General features: G+C 41.5%; 1 protein-coding gene across 1 annotated transcript in view; it reads left to right on the plus strand.

Moving 5' to 3' along the window:
• The window catches only part of LOC122797018 (dynein axonemal heavy chain 5-like), a 547,965-nt gene that overhangs the window by 505,505 nt on the left and 17,529 nt on the right, over positions 1 to 24,931 (plus strand). Inside the window, exon 11 of the mRNA XM_044065787.1 lies at positions 18,304 to 18,426. Coding sequence (XP_043921722.1) covers positions 18,304 to 18,426 — 123 coding nt within the window. The remainder of the gene's footprint in view (positions 1 to 18,303; positions 18,427 to 24,931) is intronic.

The following is a 24,931-nucleotide window of genomic DNA, read 5'->3' on the forward strand; positions in this document are numbered from 1 at the left end:
TTCCCCTCTAGAGGCAGAGGGGGGAATAACAATAGACGCCACCCTAGAGGCAGAGGAGGTCTGCAAAACCAGGGTAGCAGAGAAACTTTCTCTGATAAACCCTTTCAGCATCCCTGAGGAGCTGCCCAGCTGTCCACCTTCGGAGGCAGTCGGGGGAAGATTATCCCTGTACCCAAAAGCCTGGCTTTCCCTTACACAAGACAAATGGGTACAGTCGATCATATCCAAGGGTTACAAAATTCCCTTTATTCACATTCCATCCCAACCCAAAGGATCCCTTCCAGACGTTCCACCCAGTCTAAGGGAACAAGCAGCACTAGAAATTTCAAAGCGGCTATCAAAAAGAGCTATCCAATCAGTCCCAGCAGATCAACAAGGATCCGGAATCTACTCCAAATTCTTTTTGGTACCAAAAACGACAGGGGACTGGAGACCCATACTGGATCTCAGCAACTTAAACTAGTATGTAAAAAAAAACAAAATTCCGGATGGTCACGCTACAGTCCATTCTACCCTTCTTGGGTCAGGACAATTGGATGTGCTCGATAGATCTTCAGGACGTGTACTACCATATAAAGATGAACAGACACTCCAGGAGATTTCTCCACTTCAGGCTGGGAGCCAATCACTACCAGTTCAGAGCCCTGCCCTTTGGTCTCACTACAGCACCCCGAGTGTTTACCAAATGCATGGCAGTGGTCGCGGCTCACTTGAGACGTCAAGGATTCCAGGTGTTTCCATATTTAGATGACTGGCTCCTTACTGCCACCACCAGACATCAACTACTTCTATCCAGAAACTTCACTATCCAAACTTGCCAAGCTCTAGGCATTTCAATAAATTTAGAAAAATCTGCCTTGTCGCCTTGTCAATCTATTACCTTTATAGGCGCCACATTAGACACACTCAATCTTTCAGCCAGACTTACAGAGCAGAGAGTGTCAGACATCCGCAAACAAGTTTACCTTCTCTTACAATGCAACAAAGTCAAAGCCAGACTAGTTTTGAAGGTATTAGGACTCATGGCAGTAGCTATCCCCCTTCTCCCCTTAGCTCGCTTCCATATGAGGATCCTCCAATGGATGCTGTTTACTCAATGGTCCTTCCAACAGCTCCCGATGTCCCACACCATATTGATAACTCAATCATGCAAGAATCAACTGGCTTGGGGGATCACGTCACCTCAGGTTCTCCAAGGAAGACCCTTCACTGTCCCTCCCCCAGTCACCATGTTGACAACAGACGCCTCCCTGATCGGGTGGGGGGGGGGGCATTATCAGGGCAGGACAGTCCAGGGCACGTGGCAACCTTTCGAGTGCCACTTGCACATAAATGTCTTAGAGATGAGAGCAGTGCTTTTAGCGTTGCAAGCCCTTCACGACTCTCTTCCCACAGGGACTATTGCATTTCAGACGGACAACATGTCCATAGTGTGGTACATCAACAAACAAGGCGGAACCAGATCATACCCCTTATGTCGAGAGGCACTCAGACTTTGGCAATGGGCGATCTCTTCTCAGCGTTTTCTGGTAGGAACGCACATTCCCGGGAAGTCCAACGTGATTGCAGACAAGTTGAGCAGGGCAATTCTCATGCCCCATGAGTGGTCTCTGAAGAAATCAGTACTGGAAGAAGTGTTCCAACGATGGAGCCAGCCTTGCTGCGATCTTTTTGCTACTCCCCAAAACAGACAGTGTCACGACTTCTTCACTCTCTTCCCATTACCAGGCCATCCCACCAGAGACGCTCTAGTCCATGATTGGCCCCGGGGAATTCTGTATGCCTTTCCCTCTTTTCCACTGATAACTCAACTAATTCAGAAAGCCATCGCCTTGAGAGTGACAATGATCCTCATTGCCCCTTACTGGCCTCGACAGATATGGTTTCCGTTCGTTCATCGTTACCTTTTGGAGCAGCCTTGGCATCTGGACCCAGTGCCAGATCTGTTGACCCACCAATCGGGCCAGCTGCATCAATCTCTTCATTCTTTCAACCTCACAGCGTGGTTTCTCCGATTCCAACCTTAGCCAGGCTTCCCTTAATATCTCGCTCGGTCCGAGATATCTTGATAGCCTCTCATAAATCTTCTACCCGGAAGATTTATAATAGCAAATGGAAACGCTTCTCCTTTTTGGGCGACATCAAAAAATATAGATCCCTTCACTGCACCTATCCAGTCTATTCTTAACGTTTTAGCAGAACTCTTTCATTTAGGATCTTCTTCATCTACCATTAGAGTTCAGTTGGCTGCTATATCTAATTATCATGTAGGTGTCTCAGAGTCTAGCATCATGGCTCACAAACTCTGCAAAGCCTTTTTAAGGGGAGTTTTTCTTCTCAAACCTCCAATCAACGATCCCCCGCTTCAATGGGACTTGAACTTGGTTCTGGCATCCTTAATCCTTTCCCCTTTTGAACCAGCGGCTTCATGTTCTCTGAAGTTGCTTTCATGGAAGACACTTTTTCTAGTAGCCATAACTTCAGCGAGAAGGATATCTGAACTCCATGCTCTGTGCAGTCGCCCTCCTTACTTAGTGTTTCACAAAGATAGGGTATCCCTCCGTACTAATCCATCCTTTTTACCTAAGGTTTCTTCTCAAACAAACCTAAACCAAACGATTGATCTCCCCGTCTTTTTCCCCAACTATTCCAACAGATCAGAACAAAAGCTACATTTTCTGGATGTTCATCGCCAACTTAGATATTATTTAGACAGGACTAAACAATTCAGGAAATCTGATCAGCTTTTTCTATCATATGCGGAAGGGAAATCGGGCCATCCAGTTACTAAAGTTTCCCTTTCTAGATGGCTCACCTCTACAATTACCTTCATCTATGAGATCAGACATCAAAAATTACCTTCAAGATCTAGAGCTCATTCAACTAGGGCATTAGCTACATCCGTAGCTTTTCAGGACAGGCAGCCAATAGATTCCATTTGTGCAGCAGCCACTTGGGCTTCTCCTCATACCTTCATTTCACATTACAAATGGGACATGGTCTCCAGAAACCGTGCCAACTTTGGTTCCACTGTTCTCAAGAGTCTGTTCCGATAGGCCACCTGGGATAAGGTGCTAGGGACGCGGTCCCATCCAGCAAGAATGAAGGTGAGATAGACAACTTAACATTAAGAAGTTATGTACCTACCATAACGTTCCATGTTAGTTGTCTTCTTCTCGCCTTCTTTCTTGCGTCCCACCCTCCTTCCCCCAAGCCTGGACAGACCGATAGGAATTCATTTTGTGATCTTCCTCTGGAAGTGTTTCATTCCCACACGTTCTACCACCTCTATTTCCCCTTTTGTTAGGTCTGGGATACCTTACACTCTGGTTTATATAGAGGTGGGTTACCCTTCTCCATACTATGGAGACTAGAATTGCTTGGTCTAGCTATCAAACGAGATCTGAGTAGTTACCGCCTAGCATTGTGGGATATAGGGGAGCCTCGAGCCGGTGGAATTAGCTCTCGAGCTTTAGTATTGGCCGAGTCCGAGCTGAGGATCGGCTCCGAACCCATCCAGCAAGAAAGAAGGCGAGAAGAAGACAACTAACATGGAACGTTATGGTAGGTATATAACTTCTTATTTTTTGTTTAAAGAGTTAGCAGAGTGGGTGATAGCTAGACAGATAGGCAGGCACACTGATCAGTAAATAGGCAGACAAGATTAGGTAGACTGAGATGGAGAGAGAGAATGAGAGATATGTACATCGACCGATTGCTAGTTTCATTTGTAAGTGGGCTTTCACTCCTTATCAACCCTTCACCTAGGAGTTTTTTTTTAAAGATGTAGAGTGATGGGTTCAAGGTAGCAACCTCCCATTAAAACAGAATTAACAGAAAATTCATATAAATTTGACTATTTCCACAAAGCTACCATTCCTCAACTGTCTAACTGTCTAAAAGTTGTCAGAGTGACACATCTCTCAAACTACACTGAGGTACAGCATTCTGACAGCTACTCAGATAAACTAGCAGAGTCTGAGTTCTCCATTAGTACCTCTTATTTTAGGATATATGAATTTGAAATGAGAGCAAAGCTCAGTGCATGTTCAGATAATCACTGTTGTGCATGTTCATTTAGTCTGCTACATGTGATGTACTCCTTATTTCACAGGTACCAACATTTAAATAGGATTAACTGTTTTAAAGTGCCATGAAAATATAGCTCACTAAAAATTCAGATAGCCACATCTTGGAGTGGCAGATAGAATTCAGAGAGTCTGCACTCTGTAAGATTAGCATGCAAAAAAGTGCAGGAAAAGGGGGCAGCTCCTGATTCATTGATAACTGCCAATAGTGATCTGTTATTACACACTAAACATGCATCTAGGCACTGTACATAAGTAGAATGAGCCACATGGAATGCATAACAATGCTGATGCATTTAATACACAACAGTGCAGTTAATCGTTAACTGTTTACTGTAAATGAAGTGCAGTTACAGATGTTCCCTAATATGTCACAAACTGTGCTTCTTTGGAATCATGCAGAATTAGAGTTAATATAGCAATAACCCATGCCTGGGTGTGGTTAATGCTGGATTTACCCATGGTTGGCGTGGTTTGGTCCCGAGGGACCAAACAAAGCCAACCGTGGGTAAATACAGCATTACCCACCAGAAGTGGTTATTGCTATTATACCATGACATTATTTAAGAAAAGAAACTATTACTTTTCTTAAATAATGGCATAGTATAATGCCCGTTTACTGCCCTTCCGCAGATGTCTGGCATCCACGGCAGTTCTGATGTACTGCGCCTGCAGTACATCAGAACTTGAGCAAAACAACGGAGAAAGCAAGATCTCTGTTGCTTTTGTTTTACTGTTTTCGCTATGTTAAATGGGTTTAACATAGCGAGACAGTTTTAAAATAAGCAACGGAGATGTCCGTTGCTTATTTTAACTGTCTCGCCATGTTAAACCTATTTAACATAGCGAACAAAAAGCAATGGAGATCTTGCTTTCTCCATTGCTTTTTAAACCTGTTCGCTATGTTAAATGGGTTTAGCATAGCGAGACAGCTAAAATAAGCAACGGAGATCTCCGTTGCTTATTTTAAAGTGTCTCGCTATGTTAAACCCATTTAACATAGCAGACAGTGTTCAAAAGTAGAGTTATACTAATGGAAAAAAGTCCGGGCGACCGGACCTTTTTCCATTAGTATAACTCGATTTACAATGTGCACGCTGGCCAATCAGCGTGCACGTTTTGGGGGGGGGTCATGGTATAATATTTTGTATTTTGTGTTAATATGTGAATATAGATATAAACACACACACGCACATGCACACACATCACACATACATATATACATACATATATGTATATATATGTACTGTTGTAAATGACAAGCTGTTTGAGTTAAGTGCAATTTATTTACAGTGAAAAATTCAGAGCAAATATAATTTTTAACTTGAAATGAAATTGGCAAACTTTTGCTATAATAAACTTCTGGCTACTTATAGTTCAATTTTAAGTCTGTCCATGAACAGGAGATGTACTACAGTTCTCTGACTTGATATAGCAGCTCTGGTCAAGCTGCCCCAAATGACATCCACAGCTGGACTCCAGCTGCTTCTTGAGTAAATCCATCATTGGACTGCTGGCATTCCTTGATTAAATCCACAGCTTATTCTGGACATGTCCCTCTAAGAGTTTTCACTTTTGGTTTAGAAAGCTCTCTCTGTAAGAGGCAAACATCTCTGATACTGTGTGCTTTTATCCCTTCTTTTTAATCACAGCTTATTAGGTGATACATATTAAACTATGTTATAACAGGGTTCTACTACCATACCCTGTTGTCTGTACATACTCACCATCAGTTTTTACCATACTTTCTGGTGTATATATAACATTTGGAGACAGCAATTTTGCTATGTGAAATAGCCAATGTGCTGCAATATACCCACACTCAACCTTACACGTTTTGTTAGAATGCTGACATAAGTGCTTTGATGTGCATGCCGTGACTCTGGCCACTGTAGCAGAGGGGAAATGTGATTATGAATATATGATCAGATATGATCAGTTTATGGGCAGCATAGTGGTACAGCAGATAGCATTTTTCATAGGTAAGGTAAATACCTTAACTATTATGCCAACCTTCCACCCCTCCCACCTGTCACCTCATAACAAGAGGTTCACCGGTTTGATTCTTGGCTGAGTTGCCATCTGTGTGGAGTCTGCATGCCCTCCCTATGCTCACGTGGGTATCACTCACATTCTAAAGACATGTTGTAGGTGGATCGGACACTCTAAATTGGCCATAAGTGTGTAGTATGGAGAAGAAAAAACGTGGCAGGACAAGCCACCCAGTGATGTAAACCTTGGCTGTAGATGACTGTCACTGTTGAAGTGACACCCTGACCCCATCTGCAAAAATGGGAACAAGAGGTAGTGGATAGATGGCCGGATATATATATATATATATATATATATATATATATATATATATATATATATATATATATATATACATATATGCACATCTATATATATTAACCAGTCAATCATCATGTTTTGTTTAGGTTGGTAGGAGGAGATCAGAATATACCCAGATATAACCCACACAGACATGGAAATCAGTCAGAGTACCCAGAGAAAACTGACACAGACAGTGACCTGACATCAGAAGTGGACCCAGGACCCTGGAGCTGTGAGGCAGAATCTTTACCACTAAGCCATACATGCTACCCTGATTACTGCAATTCTGTAGGATAAGTAAGGTGATAGGGCTTAATATTTCTGTGATGCATTTCATTTGAGTATGAAGCCCAGATGAGATGCAAATGAACAGCAGTGTGCAGAAATGGGTAACAAGCACCCACAATTCTGAAACATATTGCTCAGTTGACTGCTGACTACAAAGCTCTAGCCTAGTTTCAGTGGTCTGCATTACTAATTGTATCTCCACTTTGCTGACATGTGGAATCCATAATGTTAAATGAAACATAACAACACACAGCTGAAAATCAGTAACACAAGAATTCACAAGGACAGAAACGCACATCACAGGACATCATCAGTTAACTGCATCATTTTACACTCCCATTTCCAACCTTTAAATATATTAGCTCTGAGATTACACAGACTTGGGGGGGAGGGGGATTTTATTTTAAGAATTACAGCTTTCCTTTTTTCCCAAGCCACATGGCTTTACAGAAGTCAATTCAGCATCTGCAAAGAAACCAGCTTTGATGGATTCAGATTGTCAGATAATACATATCCAGGGTTTAAAAATTTAAGTAGCTAAGAATTTCATGAGAGTTTTTGAATGTAGACTGTTTTTTTTAATAACGTAAAATTGTTTCATGTTACTGAGTGATTCTATCATAGCACAGAACTGTCTGAGTTTTCTGCAACTTGTTTCAAATGAAGACAGATTCTGTTTGTGCCTATTACATGTGTTGAGTGCACAATATCAGAGCTATTGTTGTCCTTTTTGCTTCTTGCTTTTTTGGATCTGTTATTGAGACTTGCAGAACTCAGCCTAACCACCAAGGTGTGTACTTTATTGCTACTACTATCTTTTTCTTCCTGTTTGTCTGAGACTACTGTTTGGACTTTTGGAATTCTCTCTGATAGAGAAAGCTGATAACAATGTTTGGATTATAGACTTGTTGGACTTCATTTACATTCTGAGGTTTCATTCATCAACCATAAGTACTTGGAAATAACTACAGATGCACTTAGTGTTTCTATCATAAGATTATCATATATGAAGTAATTTCATGTTCCTTTCTCTTTGCCAGTGAATACTATTTGTAGTGGTAATCAGATCCTTTATTAAAGTAAACAGTTTTTATTTGTTCATTTGACAAAGATTAAAGCTGATAACTTATTTTTCTAGAGAAGGGTATCCTCACAACGTTTGTGTGACTGCTGCTGTCAGCTCTTTTGAAGAGAGAGAGAGAAAGAGACTGTTTGGCCATCAGTTTTCATAGCATAGTGCGAGTTGGATTATTGAAACAAATTGATTAGTAACATAGGCCTTGGTGTCAGATTGATTGGGGACAGTGTACTGTGAATGCAGGTAAGGGTGATTCTGTCACTGGAGAAATAGCAGTAACTCCTGCTGGGAAACACTGTGCACATGTATGAGAAACAGGTTAGTTAAGCATTAGTTACTGTTGGTAAGTTGGCACTGAGAAGCACTGGACTGCGACTGAAGTGGGTGAAGTATAGGGACAGTGAGTATTGTTTTCTGCAACAAACCTAATCTCCTTTTAGAACATCATCTATAACTAAACTTATTTCCCAATTGTTTTGCATCTGCACTTTTTATCTAAACAGGCTAAGTCTCTTTTTACCTCCAAGCTATCCAATTCTCTGTCCACTAGGTACATACTGATTGTTTTTCTTTGGCAGTCACTCTCAGCTTAGGTGGGTTGTAGACAGATCCACCTTCTGTTTGTTTTGTTTTTTCCTTTACTGCTGAAGGTAGCCTTTTCCCCCATGATGCTTTACGACGTAAAAACCAGCGCTCAGCATTCTGGTGCCATCTTTCAAATCCCTTCCTCATCCTTAGCTTTTCAGTGAATTGTCTGACTCTTGTGATGTACAATTAGGAAAGTCGCAGCTAGTTCTTTGTTACAGTTAAAGTATTTTACTGCTATTTCTTTTGATTACTTCCTATTTCTATTTAAGAGCAGAGCAATTGTGCCACAAATGTGGTTTCACATAATTTTGTGACATGCATAACATGTTTTGCTGTTGTAAATAGTGGACACTAAAGCAACAGCCATGTTTAATTGAACAGGACTCTCGGTACCCTGCGGTTTATAGCTTGTTACCATACCTTATCTGCTTAATTTATTGTCTCAGTAGATATAATTTCTTAATTAAAGTGATGTAGCAGTGAGAGTTTGTCAGCCTTATATCTCTTGTTGGTTAGCAACTGAAACTGAATGGAGTTTCTGTAATAACCTGTGGCTGGTCTCTGATCTGTGTGTGAGCAACTTAATGGCCGTGTGAACTTATGCTCTGTCCTGTCTTGTACCTGATGTATACCAAATGTGTGTGAATGGATGGGCTGTAATTTAAAAATCATTATCTTCCTGTACCCAGCTAGCAACTTTTCTTAATATTCATCCTGGCTCAATCGTACTGCATGTGTAAATTTGTTTTGACCTAACTGCACTTTGTTCTGATGTCTATGTTATTTTTCTCCATATAAAATACAGTAAGTTGTAAAGTGTACAATTTTGCATACTTACACGCTCTATAACTTCGCAAAGTATTTGTATATTACATTCTCTATTTCCTCTCTGCCTCTTTCCACCATATCCCTCCTCTTATTCTCTGGCAACTAGCCAAGTCTATCATTCCTCATCTTCCTTACCTCACCCCTATTCTCATCTCTGTATCCCTCCAGATTTTTCCAATTAATCCCTCTCTCCTTTCCTTTCTTTGTATTTACTCTGTATCCACCCTCAGTGTACTCCAACCTCCAGAAAAACAGAATCAAAGCAATATCTACTGCTTTAGATACCCAACAACTCCAAGAGGTCAGTCTCTCCAGCATGCCGTGCGCTAGCCTAAAGGAGCATCAAAGCATCACCTCCGGTCTTTCTTCATACATGTATGTTGCTCTTATTCTTAGTTAAAAAGATATTATTTGTGCCTCACTCCTGCCTATATCACTTGTAACATGGCTCCTTCCACAGCTTTCAAGTCGTCTACATTCATGCACCCACAATACCAATCAACCTTCAAGCATATAAACTGCATGGATAGATTACCATTTCTCCTCAACTGTTCACCCAGCTACACATAAACCACTTTAAACTTAAGTACAGTACCACACAGACATCCCCACACCTACATCGTAAATACACCAAATGTATACAAAAACACCCTCACTTTTTCTTTACAATGTATCACTGCTTAGTATGTGTGGAGATATACACCCAAACCCAGGGCCAGTCCCCCAACATCACACACAATTACCTCAAAGTTATTCTAATAGTCACAGCTCCCTGATTCAAACAAATGGGGCCCATCTTATCTACTAATTATTAACATGAAACATAGAAGTGTTCTAAACAAGGTATATGATTTTCAGGCCACACACTCTCTGTATTCCCCTGACATCACAGTTCTGACTGAAACCTGGTTTAAAGAACAATTAAAGATAGTGAATTCTTACCACATGGATATAATATCCACTGGCTCCACAGGCCACACAAGCATGGTGGTAGCATAGCCATTTTATACAAAAATAACCTTACCCTACAAATCTTGGATAATAACCCACTTCAGACTCCGAAATACTAGTCTGTCACCCACACCTAAACGCAAATAAGAACATTATCATCATAGCCATCTACATTCCCCCTGGCAACAATTCCCTCATAATTGAAAACCTTCTGTACTGGGCTTCTACCACATAGGGAAAACAGCTTTTAAACTTTACAAGAAAGCACCAGGAAGCCTGAAACTGATTCAAGCACTCAGCTCTCCTTGTCAATAAGGAGAAATTAAACATAGGCACTAAACAGCCTATAATTGCAGAGTACTTTGCAAAGTTAAGAGAAAACATCTCTTAAACTTTACAAAAAAGCACCTAAACAGGCATGTCCAAGGGTCAGCTTCCAGTGATTTCTCTTGTCCACCTGGTGAATCTGGGCATACTGGGGCAGTGTGGCAACTGCCTCATGTACACAGACAATTCTTTCCATCTACCACCCAACACTACAACCTGCGAGAGATGCACTTACATAGCCAAACTGGAAGCTAAGATCTCTCCGGCCAAGATTGTGCTAGACAGTCAAGAGGAGAAGGTTAACATCTGCATTACACCTCAAGCAACTCATAGCCCTTCAAAACCCACACCATCAACACCCACACATAGCAACACTAAACCCACATATGTGGAGGCCCTTAACATTAACCGGCCCAAGCAACAAGTACCTCCGAAGCCGAAACGCAAACAAACACCAGTCACAACCAAAGTGACACACAGCTCACAACACCAGTGTGCCACCCAGCAACAGCCCCTAAGGCAAGACAGTGTACCCAAAACTTTAGTCATAGGTGACTCTATAGTTAGGCACACTGATGTGCCACTCACCAGGCTGAACAAGGAGAAAATTACAGTCAGCTGCCTGTCAGGTGCCAGGATCCGCCACATAACGCATGCACTCAAGTCACTCCACAACAAGTACAAATACGACTCTGTCATTGTCCATGCTGGAGTGAATGACTTGAGACGTACCTCCCTGGACTACATGAAAAGAGACATGGAAGAGCTCTTGGATCATGTGACCCAGGCAGGTATGACCCTAGCCCTGAGTAGCATCCTGCCTTCACCCAGAATGATACCACAGTATAAGGACAAAAGATTGACTTCAACAATTGGCTAAGCTTCTGGTGTCATTCAAAGGGGATCCAGTATTTGTCTGCATGGGAAGACATGATCGACAAACCACGATGCTTTGCCAGAGATGGTCTGCACCTGTCACCCCTGGGATTCAGGTTACTGGCTAAAGCTCTTGCCACACCCCTATAGTGCCTTTTTTAGGCAAGGTTCAAAGGATAAAACCACCACCGTAACAGATACATGCATGCAAAATCTGAAGGTAATGCTACTCAGTGCTAGAAGTCTAAACCTCAAAATGCATTCTCTCAAGGCACTCCTAAAAATGGATAACATCGATATCTGTGCAGTAACTGAGACCTGGTTCAAGGCTCCAGAGAGCACCCCCTGCAATACCAGACTACAATTCTTACACTTTTTGGCCACAAAACCAAGACTGAAACACTAAAGGTGGAGGAGTGTCCATATTCACCAAGGATATTCACACCTCCAGGCTAGTTGCCCAGCACAATGCATCTGAAATTCTCCAGGTGCAACTAATACTAGGTAAGACTGCAATCCAAATTGTAGCTTGCTACAGATCCCCCACCATGCCCCAAGATTCTCACTACACCTTTCTAAACATACTGGAAAATATTAAGATACAACCAAACACCCTAATACTGGGTGATTTCAACTACCCTGCCATTAATTGGGAAAACTATTCGGGTACCAACTCCTTTTCCCAACGGTTCTTGGAATTCATAAATTCCAACGCCCTGGATCAACTAATCCATTATCCCACCAGGGGAGCCAATATCCTAGACCTGGTCATTACCAACATGGGAGATAGATGCTCCACACCAGTGGTCACCCCCTCATTGGTCAGGTTTGACCATAAGCAAATCACCTTTGACATCTGCATCCCACCCCCACCCCCCAGTAAGGAAACCTCCTTAAAAAACTTCTCCAAAGCCAACTTCATGCTACTGAAGTCAGAAGTGACAAACATCACAACACCCACGCAGACGGGATCTGGAAGTTCGACTGCAGAATCCTACACTAAGGCACTGTACGAGCGCATCCACTCGTGCATGAATCGTGCCATCCCAAATAGAACCAAGATGCTCTTCTCCAAAAAAAGGAAGCCAATCTGGTGGTCCCCTGCTATAAACAAACTATACAACAGAAGGAAGAAACAGTTGCAGAAAAGAGGAAAATCCCAGGATGCAAAAAACTCCCTCACCAGCCTCAGTAAGAAGCTGAGATCCCTCATAAAATCCTCAAAAGCTAGTTGTATAAATAAAATTGCCAACGATTCCAAAGGCAACCACAAGGTATTCTATAGTTATGTCAAGAATCTAAATGGCAATGCTCAGATCTGCTCTGAGCTACAACAGAATGGCATTAAATATACTGATCCCAAGGATATTGCCAATATCCTGGCAAATCAATTTAATGCCAACTTCACCCCCCTGTCACCCCCTAAAGGACCCATCTCAATACCAAAAGATTGCCAAATTCCGATAATCACGGCCACACAGGTAGAAACCGCACTCTCCAAAGCTAAGAATACAGCATCCATGGGACCAGATGACATCCCAGGCTGTGTACTACATGAACTACAAAATGAACTGGCACCTCACCTAAGTGTCATGTTTAATCATAGCCTCACCTCAGGCTTCGTGCCCACTGAGTGGTGCACAGCTACAGTTATCCCACTCCACAAGGGAGGATCTGCCTTGGATCCCAGGAACTACCGTCCCATCAGTCTGACAAGCCTGATCTGCAAGGGCATGGAACGCATCATCATGGAACTTACAAACAACGACATTGGCAACCTTCAAACACTGGACTCCACCCAGTTTGGGTTTGTGAAGGGCTGATCTTGTCTCCTAAATCTGATTGACTTCTTTGAATCAGTCTCCAGAGCTGTGGACGAGGGTAAGGTGGTCCACACAGCCTATCTGGACCTTGCCAAGGCCTTCGACACCATCCCCTACTCTGGATTCATAGATAAACGTACTAAGCTAGGCATAAATCCCTACATCACTCGATGGGTTGCCAACTGGCTTACTGACAGAACCCAGACTGTAAAATTAGCCGACTCCAAATCCAGCTCCAGACAAGTGGCAAGTGGAGTACCTCAGGGTTCAGTCCTGGGACCACTCTTGTTTGGCATCTACTTCTCTGTACAGGCCAACACTAAGGGACTCTGGCTAACAAAGTTCGCAGATGACTGCAAACTGGGAGCCATTATTGAATCCCCAAATGATGTGGATATTCTACAAAAAGGCCTTACAGAAACAGATGCCTGGTGCCAGAGCCATGGGCTCAAGCTTAATGCCAAGAAATGTATAGTTATCCCCTTTGGAAAAAAACATGTACCCATGAATTACCACATAGGTGGCAAGACGCTAAACACTGAAAGTGTGATGAGAGACTTAGGGACACAGGTGGACAGTGGTCTCACCTTCGATAACCACATTGCCACAACAGTCAGGAAATCCTTCTATGTGGCACACCTCATCACTAAGGGCTTTTCATCCAGAAAAAAGGAGGTTATTGTCCCACTGTACTCATCCCTCATTAGACCCACTATAGAATACAACGCCCTGTTTGGTATGTACCTCTCAAGACATCTGCAACAACTGAAAAGGCCACAGAAATACCTCACTAAAAGAATCACAGGCCTAAAGCAGATGCCCTACGCTGACCGCCTTAAAAAACTCCAGCTATACTCTGTCGCATATCGTCTATTCAGAGGTGATCTCTGCTTAACATAGAAGGCCATGTCAAACCCAGAGCTGTTGGACATGCTACACTTAAAGAAATCCCAATCCCTCAGAGCCGCAGGCTCCTGGGATCTAAACCATGTCATCACAGTAAACAAAACATGCTGAAGGGATAGGTTCCTGACCCAGAGACTCCCCAGACTCTGGAATAGATTGCCCATACATGTCAAGCAGAGTGCCTCTTTGGCCCTCTTCAAAAGGAACCTTGACAATTGGATGGGAGAAAGGAAATTCACCCCAGGGATCACATCAGTTGCCCTGCTAGACATGGGTCCAGGGAAGTAAATAGTGTGGGAAGAAATAGCCAGGGAATTATGGCTAGGCTTGTATAGGCCCCTATTGCTGATAGCCTAGTACCAACCTATGTAAGGAAATTTTCTTCCTGGGCCTCTGTTGAAAACGAGCTACTAGCCCAGTTGGACCTTCCTGGTAAATAAATGTAAAATAGATAAATAAATAACCCTGTTTGGAGTATACTGTCTAGTTGTATGTGATGTGTTAATGATACTCCAAGGCAGTAGGGCATATTTACAGTGAATTTTTTAGGTTAATTTTCCTCTTGCATATAGATTTGATTGACAGAGTGACGGATTTGGGCTCTGTAACCCCTTTCCTGTCATTACATTGGTAATAATGCTACAGGATTCAAGGCTCTTACTCTTGCTGGTGGCATTATTTGGTGGCAGTGGTGGGATTCAAACCCTAAGCATTCATCACAGCCACACTGATAGCATAAAACGTGATTATTTAATTATAGTCACATGAGTATCAGCAAATAAGCTGTAAACAAACCATAGGAAAATTAACATGTGTATATGTTTGCTGAAATCCTTATAGTTTTATGCAACTTAGAATACTCCATTTCCTCACATAACTTCCTGTTAAAATTTTGCCTTTTGTTTCCTGAATGTAGACTTTATATACAGGGTGCATAGTCTGCTACACTATGCTTCCTTTCATAATAGTGAAATCCCGAGCATCAGTTGAGCTGTGAATGCTCAAGCCATCTCATCTGGTGTACTTCAGGGTTCTATACTAGGTCCACTAGTATTTAGTGTCTTCATAAGCAAACTATATGCAGCCACACATCATACTGAAATAATATAGTACAAAGATGATTCAGCACTATTTAGTACAGCTGTTTTTATTAGTGAACTACAAAAGATCACCCAAGACTATAAGCAAACTATATGCAGCCACACATCATACTGAAATAATACAGTACAAAGATGATTCTACACTATTTAGTACAGCTGTTTTTATCAGTGAACTGCAAAACTACATTTGAATCTTGGCTAAAAATATAAACCTACTTGTAAAGCACAATAAAACAAAATATGTAGTATTTACCCCTAAATAATATCCTAAACAAAACTATATAATTTCCTCAAATTACACAAAAATGGAATCAGTAACCCAAGCAAAATTACTAGGTATCATAATTTACAGCCTTACATTTAGTCATCATATTCAACAAGTAATTAAGAAAACCCACCAAAAACTATTTTCCCTGTACAGAGCCAAACAATACCTCACAAGACTCTACAAGAAAATACTAGCTTTATAGGTTCATAGGTGTGTACTAAGCTAATGGTCCTGGAGCCTTTACAACCCTAGCCCATAGAAGTACCCTGGCATCCTGCCACCCGACGTTTGTTCCCAGTGCCTCTGTCAAGTAGAACCACTGCAGTGATCCCCTGGGTTGAACTTTCTATTTCCCATCCACTCATCAAGATCCCTCTTGAAGAGGGACAGTGAGGTGTTCTGCTTGACATGTGTGGGAAGTCTATTCCAGAGCATGGGCAGTCTCTTTAACCTACCTACTTCCATCACTGCTATGTGCTTCTGCAGTTCTGACCAACTTAAATACCACATACTTAGCCAAACAATCCTCCTGTACCAACAAAGGTTTGCAGCAAACAACTCCTATTGCCAAGCTCTAAAATTACTAAACTGGCTCAAAGTACCCATCTGTGTAGTGAATATGCAACTACTAGCTACTCACAAACTTATAAACTCATCAAATAAATGTTCAGTACTATAAGGCACACTCCAACTCTACTGCCCAAACAGGGACCTTTACTTTGGAGACAAATTATTGTCTATCAACAAGTCATACATCTCAGCTGGAAACTCACTACGCCGTATGTCTTAAAGATCTGGAACAGCATCCCAATGGAATTAAATGTATTCAGAAACTAAAACTTAACAACATCATTATCATGCATGGACAATTCCATGCTTTGCTGCAGGCTAAAATTAGTTCATCCCACTGTTCCCTCCTACCCTTCTCCCCTTTTATTTTTTCTGTCCCCATCAAAATAATCTGCAACCACCCATCTTTCTTCTAACAATCTTCTCCACTACCAAATACTTGCCAACCTTTTTCCTCTATTACCCACTCTCTTAAAACCCACCCTTTCTACTCTTCCTATTCTAATAGTCTGGCTTCTCATCACTTTACTCTTGTATAATTCCTAAACCCCTACTTTAATATGGTCTCTTGCACAATTCATTACTATCCTCTTAACACCATCAAGCGTCTTTTCTATTAATAACAATATCAAAAGCATTTTTTACCAAGCAAACAATCTACTGTGTTACCCAACAAACCTATAACAAACTCATAACAGAGTACTATTTCTCATGACAATATAATACCAAAAATACCATAAACTACTTCACTTGTTTTTCTAATTTTCTTAACATATGATTGTATTGACTTTGACACTTGTATTAACGTGTTTGGAAATCGAGTATAAAAAATTGTAGTGGTACTTTTCCCCATGCCTTTCCCAGTCAACAAAGGCAAACAAACAAGCAAATAAATAAAACCATCTTAAATAAGATAGGATTAGTTATCATTCCAATCCTTACAGAAATTGTATTCCATAATGATGAAATTGTCACAGTAGTGAAGTTATGATGCCCTGAAATAAATTTAACTAACATTACAAGTAATTTAAAATTATAATGCCTCAAGGTCACTTTTTTTGGTTTATTTTTTTTGTTAAAACTTTTGTGTAAAAAGAAATATTTTGCCCAGAATGTTGCAGTATTATAAGGAATAAAGATTTAATCCATTGCATCTTTCTTTATAAGGCAAATGTTTGACATTATAGATATAGTTTGTGAAAAGTCTTTGTACACCTTCCAGAATTGAAAGCTGACTGTTATTGTAAATGCAAAATCTGTTGTTATGCTGTAAAATTGGATGTATTCAGTATAAATCAGAATTTGACCATTACTGTTCCTGGTACAAAAATTCTTTAACATTATTTTGAGTTGTTGCATAGCTCTGCATTTAATCACACCAACATGTTTGTTAGAAGAAATTATTAGTGATTGCGATTTTCAAGTCTTCATTTCCTCATATCTCTCAACATTCAAAATAAATGAGGAGAGATATATGTGTTCGTTAATCAGAGGCCTACCAGAGTACATTACCAAACATTTTTCTGCATTAAATTTTAGGCTGGTGGACTCGGCCCAGAGGCTAATAGCAGATAGTTATTAATAGTTAACACAGCATTATCATTGGCGATAAAAAAAATCTTTACTTCAGCTGCATTTTTGCTATTTGTAGCTGATATGGCGTCAGTGTTGTATCCGAGTCCTGCCACCCACATAAAAGCTTAATAGGATATACTGAGTTTTAGTTTTCCACATTCAAATACTGGAGCTGTGTTGGAGTGAATCTGAGTTAGTCTTCATGGTACAGCACTGATATTTAACTGCCATCTCTATCAGGACAGGTACATTTACTGGTGTCTGTTAGATGTGGCTTGACTTGTGCTTTCAACAGTGTTGCTGTGGGGGTTAAGGTTTGATGAGTTTTGAGACTGACTGCTAAATACATTTGCTTTTGTGTCAGAAAATGCCTTGGGTAGTTCAACCAAGGTAATGGGGGTTTTGCCAGATATCTGCGCAGTGCTTCCAGATTTGATCAAAGGAATTCCTTCTTCCTAATTGCCAAGACAGGGTATGATTTGAATACTGGGCAAAAAATGCTGTAGAAGATTCAGTGAGAGGCTTGCACTGCACTGCAGTGATATTGCTGACAGTGGGTTTTGTGTGCTTGTCTTAAGGCACAAGATTTTTCTTTATGGATAGGTGCTTGTAGTAAACAGCAAATGCTATAATACACTTGTATATGAAGTTAGGTGATTACTTGTTTGTCTGGTATTAAAATTATGACATTGTTAATTTTCAGGTAACAAATCAAATGATAACAGCTTGCAAGGCCTACATCACAAATAATGGGACAACAACTATCTGGGACCAGCCACAGGATGTCATTGTAGAAAAACTAAAGGCTGCTATCAGACTGAACCAGGTAACGTTGTGTGCATGTATGGCTTAGTGCTGTCTTCTGAAGATTTTATGTGTATTAATAAAGTACTTACATTATGATTCTTGAATAATAAGAACACACACTTATTTTACTAATAGTCTTTCTTGCTAGAGGTTGTGTAGCGACAGGGCAGTGCCAGAGCTCTTATTAATAATTGTGTCCTGACACGGCTGCCAACAATAAACTCATTCAGTTCAGATCCATGATTGGCTGTGTGATTCTGCTTTTGAACTCTAACATCTGAGCATTTCCAGGTCTGTCTCCTGGGAGTGTTACTGATGAGGTTCTCTGCAAAACCTCAGTTGACTGGGCTTCTGTCATCAAAGACGGAAGAGCAGCTGCTACTTGAATTTTATTGAAAAAAAAAATGTCAATTTATATGCCTCAGCATATACAAGGAATAAGAAGACTACTGCAGGTGAAAAATGATACCAACTATATACTTGTAGTTTGATAGATTTTGCTTATTTTCTTTGAAGGGAACTGGAGGCTACATATATGGTTTCAGTGACAAAAAAAACCCTTCTGTATTCAGAAGTACAGTGAATGTTTACTTCTGATATAATGTCAACCCAGTAAAGGAATATTGTATGCCATTACTGTAACCAGAATACAACGAGCAGAAGTGCAGCATAGTACATACACTGAAAAAAGTGTATAAAGCAAATTGTCAGACTTTGTCAGTAATTGTGTATGAACTAAAGTCACTGGGACTTGTTTTGAAAGACTATATGAACATATTCCTTTACAATTTCATTATGAAGCCTTCTGGAAATTTGTGTTCAGCTACAAAACACACATAAGACCATTCTAACCTCAGATGTTCCAGTGCAGTGCATCTCTGATTTTGACCCTCCAGCTTTAGCCACTGAGAAGCATGGCATTGTACCCACAACATGATATAGCTGAAAAAATATTTATTTTCTGGTGAAAGGTGTAAAATATTTTACTTCTGATATAATGTCAGCTCAGTAGAAAAGTATTCTGGGCCATTACTGTATTCTGCACCAGGAGCCGAAGTTCAAACCAGAACTCCCAACATTAGCTTTGTATAATGTATAACATCAGACTGCAGCAGTGATCATCAGTAAACATGCTGATGTATCACCAATCTGTAAAAGACATTCCCTCCCTTCTTTAAAATGTCATTATGAAGCTCTTAGAGAGTAAATACAGGATAGTCATCCACTAAAGAACTTTTTTAGTCTACTTCTATGGGTTTCACTGTAGCAATATGCTGAATTTGATTCCACTGCATTAGTTGCTCAAGCATTTAGCTTGTCAGCCTTGGAATGTTGCAAGTGAAACACTTTTTTGGTAAAGTATAGAGGTTATTTATTTCTAATGTTATGCCATCTCAGTAAAGAATTTTAGATCATTATTATACTCTGTGTGCTGAGCAGAAGCTCAGCACAGAACCCACAATGAAAGCCTATTGTAATACAGAATGCCATACTGTGGCAGCAAAGGGTGAAACTTGTGGATAAGAACAGGTGGTTCAGCAACAAGGCATACCTAAAAGTCTTGTCTCAGAGCTTGCAGGAAGGAGCCTCTGAATTATACTCCATAGCTTTAGTTGTTTGAAAGTATAGCTTTGTAGCCACTTTATGTTACCACAAAAAAAGTATATAGGTTCATAGGTTGATACTAGGCTATCTGCCCTAGGGCATTTACAAGCCTAGCTAGAGCGTGTTTGGCTTTCGCCACCCTTAGATTAGTTGACTGTACCTCTGTATAGTAGGTCACAGAAGATAGCCCATTTAAGGTTAGTTTACCGTGCCTCTGTCTAGCAGTGACACAGAAGAGATCCCAGGGGTAAATTTACGATCTCCCATCCAAACGTCAAGATTCTTCTTGAAGAGGGTCATTGAAGGGCTCTGTCTGACATGGATTGAGATTTTGTTCCAGAGTGAGGTGAGCCTCTGGGATACGAATCTGTCCCTCCAGCATATTCTATTTATTTCTGTGCTGAGGTTTAAGTCACTGGAGCGTGTAGTTCTGATGGATTTGGATTTCTTGAGGTGGAGCATGTCCATTAATTCTGGGTTGGACATGGCTTTGTACGTCAGGCACAGATCGCCTCTGTGTAGGCGGTAAGCAACTGAGTAGAGCTGGAGTTTCTTTAGCCTAACTGCGTAGGGCATCTGTTTGAGTCCCTTGATCCTCCTGGTGAGGTACTTTTGGGGTCTTTCTAGTTGTAGCAGGTGTCGGGTAAGGTACATCCCAAATGGGGCATTGTATTCAATTATGGGCCTGATGAGTGATGAGTAGAGGGGCACAATGACCTCTCTTGATCTAGATGTGAACTCCTTCGTGATAAGGTGGGCTATATAGAATGTCTTTCTAACCACTTTGGCAATGTGATTGTCAAAGGAGAAATTGCAATCTAGTTGGGTCCCCAAATCCCTAATTACTTCTTCCGTACTTAATGGATTACCACCTATGTGGTAATTTGTGGGCACTTTGTTTTTCCCAAAGGGGATGACTATGCACTTTTTGGCATTTAGCTTTAGGCCATGGCTCTGGCAAAAGTTATCCGTCTCTGTGAGACCTTTTTGGAGGATGCTTGTGTCAGCTGGCGAGTCAATTATGGCCCCCAGTTTGCAGTCATCTGCAAACTTTGTCAGCCATAGTCCTCCTGTACCTCAGAGAAATATATACTGAACAAGAGGGGTCCCAGGACTGAGCCTTGTGGGACGCCACTTGTAACTGGTTTAGAGTCTGACATGGCACCTGCAATTCTGACCATGTGGGTTCTATCCCTAAGCCAGTTTGCAACCCATCTTGTGACATAGGGGTTGATATTTAAGCTGGTGAGCTTATTTATGATGCCTGAGTGGGGTATTGTGTCGAAGGCTTTTGCAAGGTCAAGGTAGGCTGTGTGGACTACCTTCCCTTCATCTATGGCCTTGGTGACTGTTTCAAAGAAATTGACCAGGTTCAAGAGGCAAGATCTGCCCTTAACAAAGCCGAATTGGGTAGGATCCAGTGTTTGGAGGTTCCCAATGTCTTTGTTTATGAGTTCCATGATGATATGCTCCATAGCTTTGCAGACCAGGCTAGTTAGGCTTATAGGGCGATAGTTTCCGGGGTCCGTTGTGGCACCACCTTTATGAAGTGGGACCACTGTTGCTGTACGCCATTCTTTGGGTACATATCCTGTTGTAAGGCTGAGACTGAACAGTGATTTTAAGTGAGGGTTCAGTTCTTCTTGGAGCTCATGTAAAATGCAGCCCGGGACACCGTCCGGTCCCATTGATGTTGTGTTTTTTCCTTTGGAGAGGGCAGCTCTCACCTGTGCATCTGTGATGTCAGGGAGGCTACACTCTGTTGGGATAGTCATTTGCTCATTTGTGAGGGAGAAGTTTGCACTGAACCTGTCTGCCAGGATGTTGGCAATGTCTGTGGGTTCAGTGTATTTTTTGTCATTTTGCACTAACTCAGAGCATATCTGGGAGTTTCCACCCAGGTTTCTGACATAACTAAAGAAAGCCTTGTGATTACCTTTAGTGTCTTGTGCAGTTTTTCTTTCGAAGCTAGCCTTAGATGATTTTATGAGGGATCGTAGTTTCTTGCTAGTACTGATCAGAGTTGCCTTACCTTTCAGGGATTTAGCTCTATCATGTAGTAGCTTCCTCCTTCTGTTGTACAGCTTATTTATGGCTGGGGTTCACCAGACAGGTCTCCTGCCTTTGGAGGAGTGTGTCTTGGTTTTATTTGGGATAGCACGATCCATGCATTCCTGTAGGTATCCATAGAATGCGTTTGTAAAGGATTCTGTGGTTTGGGCCGTATTTTCCACTGGCCCTGGGGCTTTGAAGGATTCCACCTCGGTTTTGAGAAGTGGGAAGTTTGCTTTTGAGAAATTTTTGACTGTGGTTTCCTTTGCAGGGGGTGGGGACGGGATATGGATGTCCATAGTGATTACTTTATGGTCAGATCTTACCAATGAGGGGTATACCTCTGGTATGGAACATAGAGTCCCCATGTTGGTGATGATCAGGTCCAATATGTTTTCTCCTCTTGTGGGAGTGGTGACCAGTTGTTCCATAGCATTTGAGTTTATAAATTCTAGGAACCGTTGGGCTAGGGTGTTGGGGCTTGAGTAGTGCTCCCAATCTATGTTTGGGTAGTTAAAGTCACCCAATGTAATGGTGTTTGGAGAGACCTTCATATTCTCCAGTGTCTTCAGGAAAGCCGAGTGGGGTTCCTAAGTTTGGGAGGGTGGTCTGTAGCAGGCTACAAACTGGAAGGTAGTTTTGCCCACTGTTAGTTGCACATGGATGGTCTCAGATCCTTCGTGCAGTGCCACTAGCCTGGAGGTATGGGTATCTTTGATGAATATGGATACTCCCCCTCCTCTTGTGGTTCGGTCCGAGTTTTGGGGCCGAAAAGCATGGTATGAGGTATAGCCTGGTAGTGCTAGGGTGCTCTCGGGAGCCTTGAACCAGGTTTCTGTTACTGCACAGATATCGATATTCTCCATACTGAGGAGAGCCTCGATTGCATTCTTCTTGAGGTTTAGACTTCTGGTGTTGAGCAGCATTACCCTTAGTTTCTTTTTCCTTGTGTTGTCTAAGGAGGTGGGTTTGTCTTTTGAGCCTTGCCTAAAAAAGGCACTATGGGGGTGGCAAGAGCCTTGGCCAGTATTCGAAAACCCAGGGGTGACAGGTGCAAGCCACCCCTAGCGAAGCAACGTGGCTTGTCAAGCATGTCATCCCAGGCTGACAGACACTGGATCCCCTTTGAGTGACACCAATACTTTAGCCAGTTGTTGAAATTGATCATTTTGTCTTTATACTGTGGTATCATTCTTGGTGAGGGTAAGATGCTACTCAAGGTCAGGGTCATACCGGCCTGGGCCACATGATCAGAGAGCTCCTCTATGTCTCTTTTCATGTAATCCAGGGAGGTACGTCTCAGATCATTCACACCAGCATGGACAATGACGGAGTCATATTTGTACTTGCTTTGGAGTGACCTGACTGCTTGTGTTATGTGATGGATCCTGGCACCCGACAGGCAGCTTACAGTGACCTTCTCCTTGTTCAGCCTGGTGAGAGGGATGTCAGTGTGTCTGACAATATAGTCACCTATTACAAGTGTATTAGGTGTGTTGTTTAGCCTTAAGGGCTGTGACTGTGTGGCACACTGACTTTGTGAACTATGTGATACGTGGGTATTGTTGTGGGGTAGCAGCTGCTTGGATGTCTGCTTTGGAGGTCTCTGTTGCTTGGGCAGATTTTTATTTAGAGCCTCTGAGTATGTTTTTGTGTGTTTATGTGTTTGGTTTGCTGTTGCGATAGGTCTATGTGAGACTGGATTTGTGGTGTGTGTGATTACCTTCTCCTCCAGACTGACTGTGCCAGTACTATGTTGAGAGAGCTCAACCTCCAGTTTGGCTATATAGTTGCATCTCTCACATATATTTGAGCTTGTTGGGAAGAGGAGAGGGTGGTCTGTGTATATAAGGCAGTTGTAACATTGCCTCAAGATTCCCATATTCACCAGCTGGACTGGAGAGTAAACCTGAAACTGACTTTTGGACATGCCAGAATAGTATAAGGAATTACTTTTTGACTTGATCAAAAAGGACCAATAGGGAGCCAAGCACTTAAAGGAAGTATAAGAGGGTGTAGTGCTTTAGTTTATTAGTGCTTACTTATAAGACACTTATCCTAGCTACTGCTGGGTTTTAGAAGGAAAACATAGTGCTTACTTTGAGATTTGGAACAGTTCTAAGGGAAAAAGTGAAGAGCAGACTTTGTGGAGCCAGGAATAGTTTAAACCTGATTAAGCGGCACTGCCCGATGCTGCGCTATGCGCAAAAATGCACAAAAAAGGGTTTTAAGAGAGCGGGATCAAGGAGTTTGGAATTGGCCCAAAATGGGCAATAAAACTGCAGTTTGTAGGCAGTAACCACTCCCACAGGGGCAGGCATGCTGTTCAGTGTTTACCACTGCCACTGATGAACACAGAGACTCCCCTTTAGCCCAAGCAAGCAATGGCCTGCAATAAACTTACAAACAGTTCAAAACAGCAAATCTGTAACTGAACTTTTTCTTAAATTTCAGAAAGTGGGAAAAAAGCAAGATTTCTTTGTTTTTTTTGTTTTGTTTAAAGATAGCAGAGATACACAAGTAGCAACAAGTTAGAACACACATTTTTCTTGTAAAATGTGTGTGTGTGTGTGTGTGTGTGTGTGTGTGTGTGTGTGTGTGTGTGTGTGTGTGTGTGTGTGTGTGTATATATATATATATATATATATATATATATATATATATATATATATATATATATATATATGTGTGTGTGTGTGTGTGTGTGTATGCATGTATATGGTTGTATTTCTGATCTAATCACATCTAGGTCATTAATGTGCTTAGAACACTTAGTAGAGGTTCAGATTAAACACTATATAATACAAAATGTCAAACTGCATTAAGGAATACCTGTAACTTGCTTATCTGTAAAAGGCCATATTTCA

The sequence above is a fragment of the Protopterus annectens genome, chromosome 3.part0 (genome assembly GCF_019279795.1).
Source record: "Protopterus annectens isolate FY-2018-M chromosome 3.part0, PAN1.0, whole genome shotgun sequence".
In the NCBI taxonomy this organism is placed as follows: Eukaryota; Metazoa; Chordata; order Ceratodontiformes; family Protopteridae; genus Protopterus; species Protopterus annectens.